The following is a 13,285-nucleotide window of genomic DNA, read 5'->3' on the forward strand; positions in this document are numbered from 1 at the left end:
TTACGCCCACTGCAGGGCAAAGGCCTCTCCCATATTTCTCCAACGACCCCGGTCATGTACTAATTGTGACCATGCCGTCCCTGCAAACTTCTTAATCTCATCCGCCCACCTAACTTTCTGCCGTCCCCTGCTACGCTTCCCTTCCCTTGGAATCCAGTCCGTAACCCTTAATGACCATCGGTTATCTTCCCTCCTCATTACATGTCCTGCCCATGCCCATTTCTTTTTCTTGATTTCAACTAAGATGTCATTAACTCGCGTTTGTTCCCTCACCCAATCTGCTCTTTTCTTATCCCTTAACGTTACACCTATCATTCTTCTTTCCATAGCTCGTTGCGTCGTCCTCAATTTGAGTAGAACCCTTTTCGTAAGCCTCCAGGTTTCTGCCCCGTAGGTGAGTACTTATGGAAGGTTGCAAATCGCTTCAAGCAGGCGTCCTCACTCGCGCTGTCATCCCACACGGATGATCAAAAAACCACAGCCGCACTGTCAGTACGCGCACCGCAGGCCGCCATTCCGCCTTCTGCCCGCTGCCGCTGCAGCGCGCAGTGCATTCTGGTCTAGCGGCAGCCGCGTGAAATAGAACACGCACTATGTCCGCGCCGGCGGCGTTGTGCTCGCCAAGCGCGCCTAAGCACGCCGGCTACGCCGGGACGCCGGACTGTAGAGTGCGCGCTTTTCACCGACGTCGCTTAACCGCGCCGCGCTACGCCGGACTATATCTTGCCCTTAAATAAGGCGCGGCCGCGGCGCACATGGACGCAGCTGGTATTGCTGTGGGTGCGCGGCTCTCCGAAACAGCTGGTAATGCTGTGAGCGCGTTGGATTCCTACCTGCTAGACTCTGACGGCGTCCTGCTGAGATACATTCCCGCGGAGAAGGATACACACGAGTCCTTCAAAGCGGTGATTCCACGCACGCTGAGAGGAGCACTTTTACGCTACTTTCACGATACGTGCCTGGCCGGGCATGCGAGTGGCCCTAAGACTTATCTAAAGTTGTGCCGCTTTGCTACCTGGCCTGGAATGAAGCGGGATGTGATGCGCTAGGCCCGCTCTTGCAACGTGTGCCAACGCGTGAAGCCGCGTGGTGGACGCCCACCCGGGCTCATGCAGCCGATCAATAGCCGAACACCGTGGCAAATTGCGGCGTGTGACGTCATGGGGCCTTACTCCAGGACACCGAGCGGGAACCGATTCCTTCTCGTAGTCACAGACCATTTCAGCAAGTGGGTGGAACTGTTCCCCCTACGGAAGCTGACGGGAAGCTGACGGCACGCGTAATCATGGGAAAGCTGATCGAGGTGTTTACACGATTCGGCTATCCTGAGCAGTTGATAACGGACAATGCGTCCTACTTCACTGCCAAACTCTTCGTGGACTCTTGTGCAGCTCTCGGCATTAAGCACAGGAGAACAACCACGTACCATGCCCAGGCGAATCCCACTGAGCGTGTGAACCGCAACATCAAGCACATGCTAGTTGCATTTGCGGGGACGCACAATGAGTGGGACGCTTGTCTTCCTGAAATTGGATTTGCTATCAGGTCGACAGTGAATCGATCGACTGGGTATACACCCGCCACCCTCAACCTTGGGAGGGAGCTGTTGAAACCGGTAGAACTTACTCTACAGAAACGAAGCAGCACGGAACTGGTTGTTTCATCGGCACGCGCCGATTATGCGACTGGGCTGCGCGCGAAGGTAACGGAGGCTTTACGAAAAGCGCGACGGAACCTGAGCACTGCACGTGCCGAGCAGAAAGCGCAGTACGACCGCTCTCATCGGGAAGTTCACTACAAAGTGGGCGACCTGGTGTTGAGACGGAATCACGTCCTGAGCGATGCCAGTAAGAAATTCTCAGCTTCTCTGGCGCCGAAATGGACAGGACCGTACCGTGTGCGAGAGACTGTGTCTTCGCTCGTGTACAGGTTGGCGGACTTGAAGCTAAGACCGATCAGCCGACCGGTGCATGTCTGCGATCTCAAACCCTACTATGACAGAGGGAACGAGTGGCCCGAGGAGAACGCTCTCCCGCGACCGCAGGCAGCGGCATCGGGTGGCACGGCTCGACGTTCGAGCCCGGTGCGGCATTATAACTTGCGATCTCGGCAGAACTGACTCTGTCCGGTTCGTGGAGGCTATTTTATTGTGCGCGATATCGGACGGCATGCTCCTCCGATGTTTAGCATGCAGGCTTCCAGAGCGAGCACGCGCTTTCTCTTTGGAAGAAGCGAGAGGGGCTAACAGAATTGTCGCAGCAGCAAACCGCCCGTCGGGAGCCGTGCAACAACCATCAAGCAAAAAGGAAAGACCGTCTCCGCTGCCGGTGCGGACGAGCAGGCCGTAAGCAGTCAGCAGCGCAGTGCAGGCAACAGGCAGCGAGAAAAGATCCTCCGGCGGCTAACAGCGAGGTGAGAGGTGCAGCGGGCGACTTCCGGTCGGAATGGTCGCAGCGGCGCAGAATTCGCCGAACCGCGCTGCAGAACCCCGCCACCGAGTTGCGAGCCCCGCAACCAAGCACCCAGCCTCAAGGTCGAACGAAAGACTTCGCCCGCAAGGACAGAGTGGACCCCTGCTGCGCAGCGAGGTGCAAGCCATCGTCGGGGTGGGTCGGCGCGCCTTTGCCGATATTGCGTGCCGAAACCCGCGAGGGTGCGCAACGACAAAGAAAGCTGTGTCGGAACGAAGAGAAAGAAACGCGTTCGCCAATACCAGAGGACAACGAACCCGGGAACACCAAAAGACAGCTGTCCTGCGCCATCTCGAGGCTGGTTCGGGGATCGCGTCAGCGTAATCGAGGCAGCCAAGAAAAATCCAGGGACCCTTTCGCCACCACGGACCCGGCACGACCGACTGGGCAGGTGACGCCGCCGAGACTCAAGGTGACCCAGACCCAGCGCCCTTCTTGCCTCCCACTGCGTCCCGTTACTGTCAAGCTGCTCCGTGACATCCTTCAACGTTCCGGCCTGACTCGCGGCTACCTACACGGCGACGACGGTCTGCAGCTAGAGCTGCCCCCTCACCAACATGGACTCAAACCATGTTGCTGTCGGAGTAGCACGTCCCTCTTGCTGGAAAGCCTCAGGTGACGGCGGCCTCTTAGCGGCTAATGGGTTATTTTAAGGAGGGGGGGATGTGGGGATCGCACGCGCATCCCGATATCTCCGGAGCGGCCACGCGGTTATCACGCGATAATCACATGCTCGCTCGCGGAGGGTAGCGGGGAGAGGGCACCTTCATCGCTCCCGCTGCTCTTCGCGCCTGGCCGCGACGCTGCAGCCAAGGCACCCCGTTCCCTCCTTTCCCTTTCTTGGAACCGGGGAGACTTCCTCTCCGCCGCTCGGGGAGAAGCGCTATTCCCCCGATGCACGGTGGTCTTTCGGTTGAGGAGCTTGCAACTGGCCGCATCTCAATTCAGCCGCTGAGACCGCCGCACGCCGTCCCCCTGTTGCGCCCGGCCTTTGTGTGCGACTCACCGCCCCAGGGCCCGAGCGCGGATCCACTTTGGGTAAGCTGAACTCTTATCAGCCTCTTTTGTGGTTCCCTCATTGTGCGGTTTGTTTCACCCCAGACGTGCGGAATGCTCCGCCGCTGTGGTTTTGTTTTTGTTGTATTTGTATGTGTTGTGGCTGTTGTTGTCTGTTGGAATATTAGTACTCTAAGGTGAATAAACACCTTAGGTCGAGACTCACCCTGTCCCCCCTGGCCTGAACCCGCCGTGGTCGTAACTCACTGCGAACCGCGGGTTAGGGGTCACAGCTCTGACTGCTAGGGCTGCTGCGAAAGTGCTAGAGAGCGACTGCCGCTCCATCGGCGCTGTGCGATCCAGAGAAGGGTCAGGTGCGCACGCGCGAGCCTGAGTAATACCCCTATAAGTTAAGGATCGCTCAAAGAGCGATGGAACGAAGAATGCTAGGCATAACTTTAAGAGGCAAAAAGAAAGCGGTTTGGATCAGAGAGTAAACGGGTATGGACGATATTCTAATTGAAATTAACAGAAAAAAATGGAGCTGGGCAGGTCATGTAATGCACCGGTTAGATAACTGTTGGACCATTAGGGTGACAGAATGGGTACCAAGAGGAGGGAAGCACAGTAGAGGACGGCAGAAGACTAGGTGGTGTGCTGAAATGAGGCAATTTGCGGGTGCTACTTGGAATCAGTTGGCGCAGGACAGGGGTACTTGGAGATAGCAGGGAGAGGCCTTCGTCCTGCAGTGGACATAAAATAGGTTGATAATGATGATGACAAAGTAACTTCTACTTTGTTATAGTGAGATTTTACTGTAGTGCATGCTCTTGCTGGTTCGTGATGGTGAGTCTGAATTATCCAATTTGCTTAATTAATGAGGTTTTACTATACTTTAAAATGTTTATAAAAATTACTCTCATTTGTTACTGTTATACTATTACCTATCCATGTTCAGTGGTACATAAGCACTATGTCATCATCGCTTGCCTAATGCAGTGACAAATAAATTTTATTTGTTCTGAACGCTAAATATGAGTTGGCATATATAGTTGCACAAGAAGAGTCGTTGGAAGCAGACTGATGACAAAGCAGAGCTTATTATTCCTGCTGCAGCTGAACAGTCGCATTGCCAAACTGCTTTATAGTTGTGCTTGTTATGTTTGTACTCTGTGTGTATTTTTTTTGTACTCTAATATGTCTTTTGTCTTTTTGAGTGAAGCCCAATGTCTCTTGTTCATTCTTTTTTCTTAGCAACAGGTACTGTTGGAAGCCTGCAGCAGTCATCACATCAGTATGTTGAGCCCACATCAGGAGATGACGGCACAATGTCCATGTTCTTTCAAGATGGCAGCGCTACCGTCGGGAGCAAGGAAGGGACAGCTCCAGTAGAGGAGAGCAGAGAAGGGCCCAGCACCCATGATGTGCTGGCAACACCAGAGCATGCGGAGGAACAACCAGCTTCATTAGGAATCCAGCCTCACGAACAAGAGAGAGCAATCACTGGAATGCCTGAAGATGGCGTTGCTGTCACACTAGGCAAGCACGAGACAGTTCCTAAAGTAATGCCTGCATTGTTGGGCAGTTATAGCCAGTTTATTGAATGGAAAACTCATAGGCTGATTCAGCCTGGTTGCTTTTGGCCTTTAAACCTGGTTGCAACTCCCTCAAACCTCAATTAATGAAATGTCCTTGTAATAATATTTTTTATTTAGCATTCCTTGCTTTCCACTAGAATGACTCCATATAAGGGAGTGCACTGTTTATCTCTATATAGAAAAGTAATCTTGCACTGCAGATTTGATTTAAGCTAGTGCTTTGGCAGCCCCTGCAACAACGGGCCACATTGGTGGTGGCGAACAAAAGTATGCTGCTGTGCCTTTTGTTAGTGTGGCACCTTGTTGTCACCTTTACTAGACACACTCTTTCCATGCTTGTAGGCAGCACAGCACGAGGGGGATATTCTGTAAGAGTCCATCTAGTGGACATGTCCATTTTGTCTGCTGCTGAAGTGCTGATTGGCTGTGCTGGGGTACATGTCAGGAGGAGGCAGGCACTCCAGCCAATCAGCAGTTCAGCAGCAGACAAAATGGACATGTCCACTAGGTGCACTCTCTAAGAGTATTTAAGGAGTAAAGGAGTAATTAAGGAAAGGATGAAGGAGTAAATGAGACACAAGGCCTCATTTTGTGACTGCTTCGTATTAGCATTAGCTGAAGTGCTCATGCGTGGAGGCATGTTTACACACCTTCCTCTATCATCATCAGCAGCAGCAGCAGCAGCAGCAGCAGCAGCAGCCTGTTTTGTGCCCACTGCAGGACGAAGGCCTCTCCCTGTGATCTCCAATTACTCCTGTCCTGCGCCAACCGATTCCAACTAGCACCCCCAAATTTCCTAATTTCATCACACCACCTAATCTTCTGTCGTCCTCGACTGCATTTCCCTTCTCTTGGTACCTATTCCATAACCCTAATGGTCCAACGGTTATCTAACCGGCGCATTACATCACCTGCCCAGTTCCATTTTTTTCTCTTGATGTCAATTAGAATATCGGCTATACCCGTTTGCTCTCTGATCCAAACCACTCTCTTTCTCTTTATGTTATGCCTAGCAATTTTTGTTCCGTCGCTCTTTGCGCGGTCTTTAACTTGTTGTCAAGCTTCTTTGTCAGTCTCCAAGTCTCTGCCCCATATGTCAGCACTGGTAAGATGCACTGATTGTACACCTTCCTTTTCTATGATAATGGTAAGCTTCTTGTCAGGAGCTGGCAATGTCTGCCGTATGCGATCCAACCCATTCTTATTCTTCTATGAATTTCCTTCTCATGATCAGGGTTCCCTGTGAATAATTGACCTAGGTAAACGTACTCCTTCACAGACTCTAGAGGCTGAATGGCGATCCTGAACTCTTGTTCCCTTGCCAATCTATTCATCATTATCTTTGTCTTCTGCATATTAATCTTCAACCCCACTGTTACATTCTCTCTGTTAAGGCTGCAATGATTTGTTGTAACTTGTCTGCATTGTTGCTGAGTAGAAGAATGTCATCGGCAAACCGAAGGTTGCCGAGATATGCGCCGTCGATCTTTCATCATCATCATCAGCCTGGTTACGCCCACTGCAGGGCAAAGGCCTCTCCCACACTTCTCCAACTACCCCGGTCATGTACTAATTGTGGCCATGCCGTCCCTGCAAACTTCTTAATCTCATCTGCCCACCTAACTTTCTGCCGCCCGCTGCTATGCTTCCCTTCCCTTGGAATCCATTCTGTAACTCTTTAATGACAACCGGTTATCTTCCCTCCTCATTACGTGTCCTGCCCATGCCCATTTCTTTTTCTTGATTTCAACTAAGATATCATTAAGTCGCATTTGTTCCCTCACCCAATCTGCTCTTTTCTTATCCCTTAACGTTACACCTATCATTCTTCTTTCCATAGCTCGTTGCGTCGTCCTCAATTTAAGTAGAACCCTTTTCGTAAGCCTCCAGGTTTCTGCCCCGTACTTGAGTACTGGCAAGACACAGCTGTTATAAACTTTCTCTTCAGGGATAATGGCAACCTGCTGTTCATGATCTGAGTATGCCTGCCAAATGCACCCCAGCCCATTCTTATTCTTCTGATTATTTCAGTCTCATGATCTGGATCCGCAGTCACTACCTGTCCTAAGTAGATGTATTCCCTTACCCTTTTCAGTGCCTCACTACCTATTGTAAACTGCTGTTCTCTTCCGAGACTGTTGAACATTACTTTAGTTTTCTGCAGAATAATTATTAGACCCACCCTTCGGCTTTGCCTCTCGAGGTCAGTGAGCATGCATTGCAGTTGGTCCCCTGAGTTACTAAGCAAGGCAATATCATCAGCGAATCGCAAGTTACTAAGGTATTCTTCATTAACTCTTATCCCCAATTCTCTCCAATCCAGGTCTCTGAATACCTCCTGTAAACAGGCTGTGAATAGCATTGGAGAGATCGTATCTCCCTGCCTGACGCCTTTCATTATTGGGATTTTGTTGCTTTGTTTATGGAGGACTACGGTGGCTGTGGAGCCGCTATAGATATCTTTCAGTATTTTTACATACGGCTCGTCTACACCCTGATTCCGCAATGCCTCCATGACTGCTGAGGTTTCGACTAATCAAACGCTTTCTCGTAATCAATGAAAGCTATATATAAAGGTTGGTTATATTCCACACATTTTGCTATCACTTGATTTATAGTGGGAATATGGTCTATTGTTTAGTAGCCTTTACGGAATCCTGCCTGGTCCTTTGGTTGACGGAAGTCTAAGGTGTTCCTGATTCTATTTGCAATTACTTTAGTAAATACTTTGTAGGCAATGGACAGTAAAATGATCGGTCTATAATTTTCCAAGTCTTTGGGGTCCTCTTTCTTATGGATTAGGATTATGTTAGCGTTTTTCCAATATTCTGGTACGCTCGAAGTCATGAGGCATTGCGTATACGGGGTGGCCAGTTTCTCTGAAACGATCTGCCCACCATCCTTCAACAAATCTGCTGTTACCTGATCCTCCCCAGCTGCCTTCCCCACTTGCATAGCTCCCAAGGCTTTCTTTACTTCTTCTGGCATTACCTGTGGGATTTCAAATTCCTCTAGGCTACTCTCTCTTCCATTATCATCGTGGGTGCCACTGGTACTGTATAAATCTCTATAGAACTCCTCAGCCACTTGAACTATCTCATCCATATTAGTCATGATATTGCCGGCTTTGTCTCTTAAAGGGAAGCTGAAACGCTTTTAGAAAAAAAATGAGTTCCCTGCGGCATTCTACAGTTTTGAGTACCCTGAACATGAATATCTGGTTCAAAAAGGGGGGAAACAAACGCAAGCAGCTGTTTTTTTATGAAAGCGCGCACCAGCGCCTCAGGGCATCGCGCGAATGCCGCTGTTGCCCGTGATTGGTCGGGGCCGCTGTGACGTCATTCGCGGCAGTCACCGGTCGGCGCCGCCGTTTCAATGCGTAGCATGCTGTTCTGTTCTGGCTTCATAGCTGAGTTGTAAGCATTATGGAACGATCTCGCTTTCTCGGACAGCCTGTATTTTCGCCGTACATGTTCGAACCGACAGCCGATACGGAAAACGATGGCGGCAATGGTGGCAACGACGATGTTGAGTGTGCCAACAGCGAGAGCGATGTGTGCACCTTCTCGCGCGTTGGAAATCTTAGCTGGTACATATGTTTTTTTTTTTTTTTCATGTAGCTGCACGTTCCAATGACAGGAAAAAAAATGCGCGAAAGTGTCACTGGGAACTTGCTGCTGGAAGAATGTCGAAGCACTAACTTCTCATTAGATTGTAAACACGGGTGCAATTCCGCGATGTCAAGCACCTTGCCGCTGCTTGTCTAAAAGTCCCGTGGTTTTTTGTGTTGATACACGATCGCGAACATAAGTGCCGCGTTTCAAAGCGTGAACATGCAGTGCTGCGAGGTACTGTCATGGAAATAGCTTATCATACACATCCAGAGATGGCCAGAGGTATTATATCTGCAGTATTCATACTATGCTTCGATGACTTTGCGATTGTGGCTCGATCAAGCATTGGTATGCGTGCTCCATGCTAGTGTTGACATGAAGATATTAGGCAGCTTTAGCACTGCCGTGTGGTAAACACGATAACTGCAACCGTACGTCGAATGTCACCAGGCAAGCCTATACTCCATTTCATACCTCAGGTGCAACGCTGTGGAAGCTATGCACGAAGTCGGGTCACAAAAATTTATTACTGCGCGCGTTTCCGTCTATGCTTCGCAGCGTGCCAGCGGCGTTTGCTCGCGCGAACATGCACGTGAAGCTGGCGCGACGGGCTGCAATTAAAAAATGCCGAAAAGAAAATTGACTTAAAAGATCGTGTTAGCAGCCGTATAAGTACACGGATTGTCTCTATGGGTAAATTCTTTTTTTTTTCATTCAGAACTGAGCTTATATATGGAAAATTTTCTAAAAAATCTGGTCAAGAAACACCGAAGTTTTTCTAAGTGCGAACGCAGCCACTGCAAGAAGTATCTCGAGCCTCCACAGCGTTGCACCTGATGTATGAAACGGAGTGTAGCAACGCTAGCAACAATGCGTTTCCGCATTTGTCGTAAGGCTTCCGGCTATCGCGGAAATGGTCCGAGCACAGCACAGTTGATTTCGTCGGCACGAACTTATCTCTCCTCACCGCACAGACCCACTGCGCTGCAAGCTTCTTGTCCTTCGGGAACCTGTGAAACACCCCATCGTCTCGCCCGCCTGTGTTCACGCAGCCGAATGCTGCACAGAACGAGGGCATGTTGGGCGCCCTTGGCTGTAGGCAAGAACAGTTTACGAAAATCGCGAAAGAAAACAAAGGTGAGCGGCGGCAGCGGCAGATCTCTCGTAGCGTCGTTCAGTAAAGCGCAGGATGGAAAGAGGCATGCCAGCACGCCGGTCCGGCAGCTCGGTCCCCGCAAATGACGTCACTCTCGCCGGTTCTCTCCTCTGGCAACCACCTCACCCGGCGCTCCGGGAAGCGATGGGGGAGTGTCCACGGGGGTGATTTAGAAAGCGATTTCTGCCCCTTATATTAAAAAAACGAAGAAAAAAATTTCGGAACCGTAAATTATTTAGTCTGTTCTTCCCAATCCCAGCAATTCATGGAAATTGAAAACCGTTTCAGCTTCCCTTTAACGCATACATCTGATTCTTGCCGATTCCTAGTTTCTTCTTCGCTGCTTTTAGGCTTCCTCCGTTCCTGAGAGAATGTTCAAATCTATCCGTATTATACTTCCTTATGTCAGCTGTCTTACGCTTGTTGATTAACTTCGAAAGTTCTGCCAGTTCTATTCTAGCTGTAGGGTTAGAGGCTTTCATACATTGGCGTTTCTGGATCAGATCTTTCGTCTCCTGCGATAGCTTACTGGTATCCTGTCTAACGGAGTTACCACCGACTTGTATTGCACACTCCTTAATGATGCCCACAAGATTGTCTTTTATTGCTTCAACACTAAAGTCCTCTTCCTGAGTTAAAGCGGAATACCTGTTCTGTAGCTTGATCTGGAATTCGTCTATTTTCCCTCTTACCGCTAACTCATTGATCGGCTTCTTATGTACCAGTTTCTTCCGTTCCCTCCTCAGGTCTAGGCTAATTCGAGTTCTTACCATTCTGTGGTCACTGCAGCTCACCTTGCTGAGCACGTCCACATCTTGTATGATGCCAGTGTTAGCGCGGAGTATGAAGTCTGTTTCATTTCTAGTCTCGCCGTTCAGGCTCCTCCACGTCCACTTTCGGCTATCCGCTTGCTGAAGAATGTATTCATTATCCGCATATTATTCTGTTCTGCAAACTCTACTAATAACTCTCCCCTGCTATTCCTAGTGCCTGTGCCATATTCCCCCACTGCCTTGTCTCCAGCCTGCTCCTTGCCTACCCTGGCATTGAAGCCGCCCATCAGTATAGTGTATTTTGTTTTCACTCTACCCATTGCCGATTTCACGTCTTCATAGAAGCTTTCGACTTCCTGGTCATCATGAGTGGATGTAGGGGCGTAGACCTGTACAGCCTTCATTTTGTACCTCTTGTTAAGTTTCACAACAAGACCTGCTACCCTCTCGTTAATGCTATAGAATTCCTGTATGTTACCAGCAATCAGAAATCCGACTCCTAGTTCTCGTCTCTCCGCTAAGCCCCGGTAGCACAGGACGTGCCCGCTTTTCAGCACTGTATATGCTTCTTTCGGCCTCCTAACTTCACTGAGCCCTATTATGTCCCATTTACTGCCCTCTGATTCTTCCAATAGCACTGCTAGACTCGCCTCACTATATAACGTTCTAGCGTTAAACATTGCCATGTTCATATTCCAATGGCGGCCTGTCCGGAGCCAGAGATTCTTATCAACCTTTGCTGCGTTGCAGGTCTGACCGCCGCCGTGGTCAGTTGCTTTGCAGCTGCTGGGGACTGAGGGCCGGGGTTTGGTTGTTGTGTTCATATAGGAGGTTGTGGCCAAGTACTGCACCAGGGTGGCTAATCCTGCTCTGGTGAGGGAGTGCATTACCGGTTCTGGTCACCGGGATCAGGCCACACTCCAGGCCTGTTTATGCAATTTTATCAACACGCGGATTTTTTTTTAGTCCGGTGAAAAATTGCGCGGCACCGGGATTCGAACCACAGACCTCTTGCACGCGAGGCGGGTGTTCTACCTCTACGCCACCGCTCCTTTCTAATCGATCTTTACTCCTAAGCTTTCCCAGTTGAATAGCTTGAATACTTCGAAGCATGCAGTAAAAATAGCATTGAAGAGATTGTGTCTCCCTGTCTGACCCCTTACTTTATAGGTATCTTCCTGCTTTTTTTGTGTAGAATTAAGGTAGCTGTAGAACCTCTGTAGATATTTTCCAAGGTATTTACGTAAGTGGTCTGTACTCTTTGATTACACAATGCCTCTATGACTGCTAGTATCTCTACTGAATCAAATGCCTTTTTGTAATCTATCAAAGAAATATAGAGAGGCTTACTATACTCTGCGGATTTCTCCATAACCTGATTAATGGCATGTATGTGATCCATCCGTAGAGCATCCCTTCCTGAAGCCAGCCTGTTCCCTTGGTTGACTAAAGTCCAGTCTTGCCTTTATTCTATTGGAGATTATTTTGGCAAATATATAATACTGGGAATATCTCTTCTGTCTATCTCTTAGTGAGAAACATTGGCAAGTGCTACTCAGTATTGTTTGGTGAGATGTGCAGGACACGCTGCACATCTCGATGAACCTCTTTGAGCAGTTAATGTGTGTGTACGTCTGTGGCTGCAAGTGATGGGTGTGGCGTGAACAGATAATTTTGTTTTGGCACTGCTTTTATTTGAGTGTCTTCTCTGGCTTCCAAATCCATACTCAGGGTCGCTTAGCTGAAGCACTTCTGTGCCTTTGTATGATATGAATTGGACACGTTCAGGGTAATGTCATGTGCTTTCTAACAAATGCAGTTAAACCTCGATATAACGAACTTCAATATAACGAAGTATTTCACTTCTCTTTACCTCTTGTCCATATAACACCATGTATTTAGAACCTCAATATAATGAAGTGTGTTTGTATGCGATTTCAATGTAACGAAATTTTGCGTCCACTGCAAAAGAATGCCAAGACAATAAATTGAAACTTACGCGGATGCCGATAGTCAAATGTTAGAATTACAAGCAGCTGCTTGCATACGTACCTCTCAGATCGCGCATGCCGCGGCGAACAACCAGAGCGACTGCCATAGTGGAGCCACATCATGTTCCGCATAAAAGCCAAGTGCAATAAGATCTTGTTGTGCCCTGCGCACTTTGTGCTTTAGATGCGAGTGAGTGCGAGGGTGAGACAAAGATGATGGCTTCACGAGCGCCGCCTTCCCGCGCGAGCAAAAGGAAAGAGGAGCGAGCGGGGGAAGGGGTAAGTTGGCGCATATCGTGATTTCTGGTGTGCGTCTCTGTTGTGGCTGCATATTTCTGTAAGTGCGGCTTAGCGTAACTAAGCGCAACTAAGTGCATACGCAGCTGTGCACCCTGCTTTAGAGGTAACTTGCCGCATATGTGGAGTGTACATGCCAAAACAGCGTGGCATCATGTAACCTGTATTCCCGCGGGCTTCGTGTTGGAGGCTGCGTAATCCTGAGTTTCACTGAATTGTTAAGAGCAAGAGGCGGACAAAGCATGTGGTCCCCGCTGCTGGTGCTTTGATAGCATCGTCCCAGTGCAGGCAATGCTATGAACCGGGGGGGGGGGGGGGGGGGGGAGTGCACGCAAAAGCATGGCTGGCTTCGCTTAATTCACACCGCCAATGAACACATCGTCAACATG

The 13,285-nt window shown here is 49.4% G+C and overlaps 1 protein-coding gene across 11 annotated transcripts in view; it reads left to right on the plus strand.

Annotated features, from left to right (window-relative positions):
- The window catches only part of LOC139052300 (protein transport protein Sec16B-like), a 492,173-nt gene that overhangs the window by 68,182 nt on the left and 410,706 nt on the right, over window positions 1-13,285 (plus strand). For 10 of the 11 annotated variants that reach the window (XR_011509833.1, XM_070529379.1, XM_070529385.1 and 7 more), the window contains one exon: window positions 4,722-5,006. Coding sequence is in view for 10 of the 11 variants with exons in the window: in XM_070529379.1 (XP_070385480.1) it covers window positions 4,722-5,006 (285 nt within the window). In the remaining variant the exon portion in view is untranslated. The remainder of the gene's footprint in view (window positions 1-4,721; window positions 5,007-13,285) is intronic. The other variant, XM_070529383.1, reaches the window with a different exon arrangement.

The sequence above is a fragment of the Dermacentor albipictus genome, unplaced genomic scaffold (genome assembly GCF_038994185.2).
Source record: "Dermacentor albipictus isolate Rhodes 1998 colony unplaced genomic scaffold, USDA_Dalb.pri_finalv2 scaffold_21, whole genome shotgun sequence".
In the NCBI taxonomy this organism is placed as follows: domain Eukaryota; kingdom Metazoa; phylum Arthropoda; class Arachnida; order Ixodida; family Ixodidae; genus Dermacentor; species Dermacentor albipictus.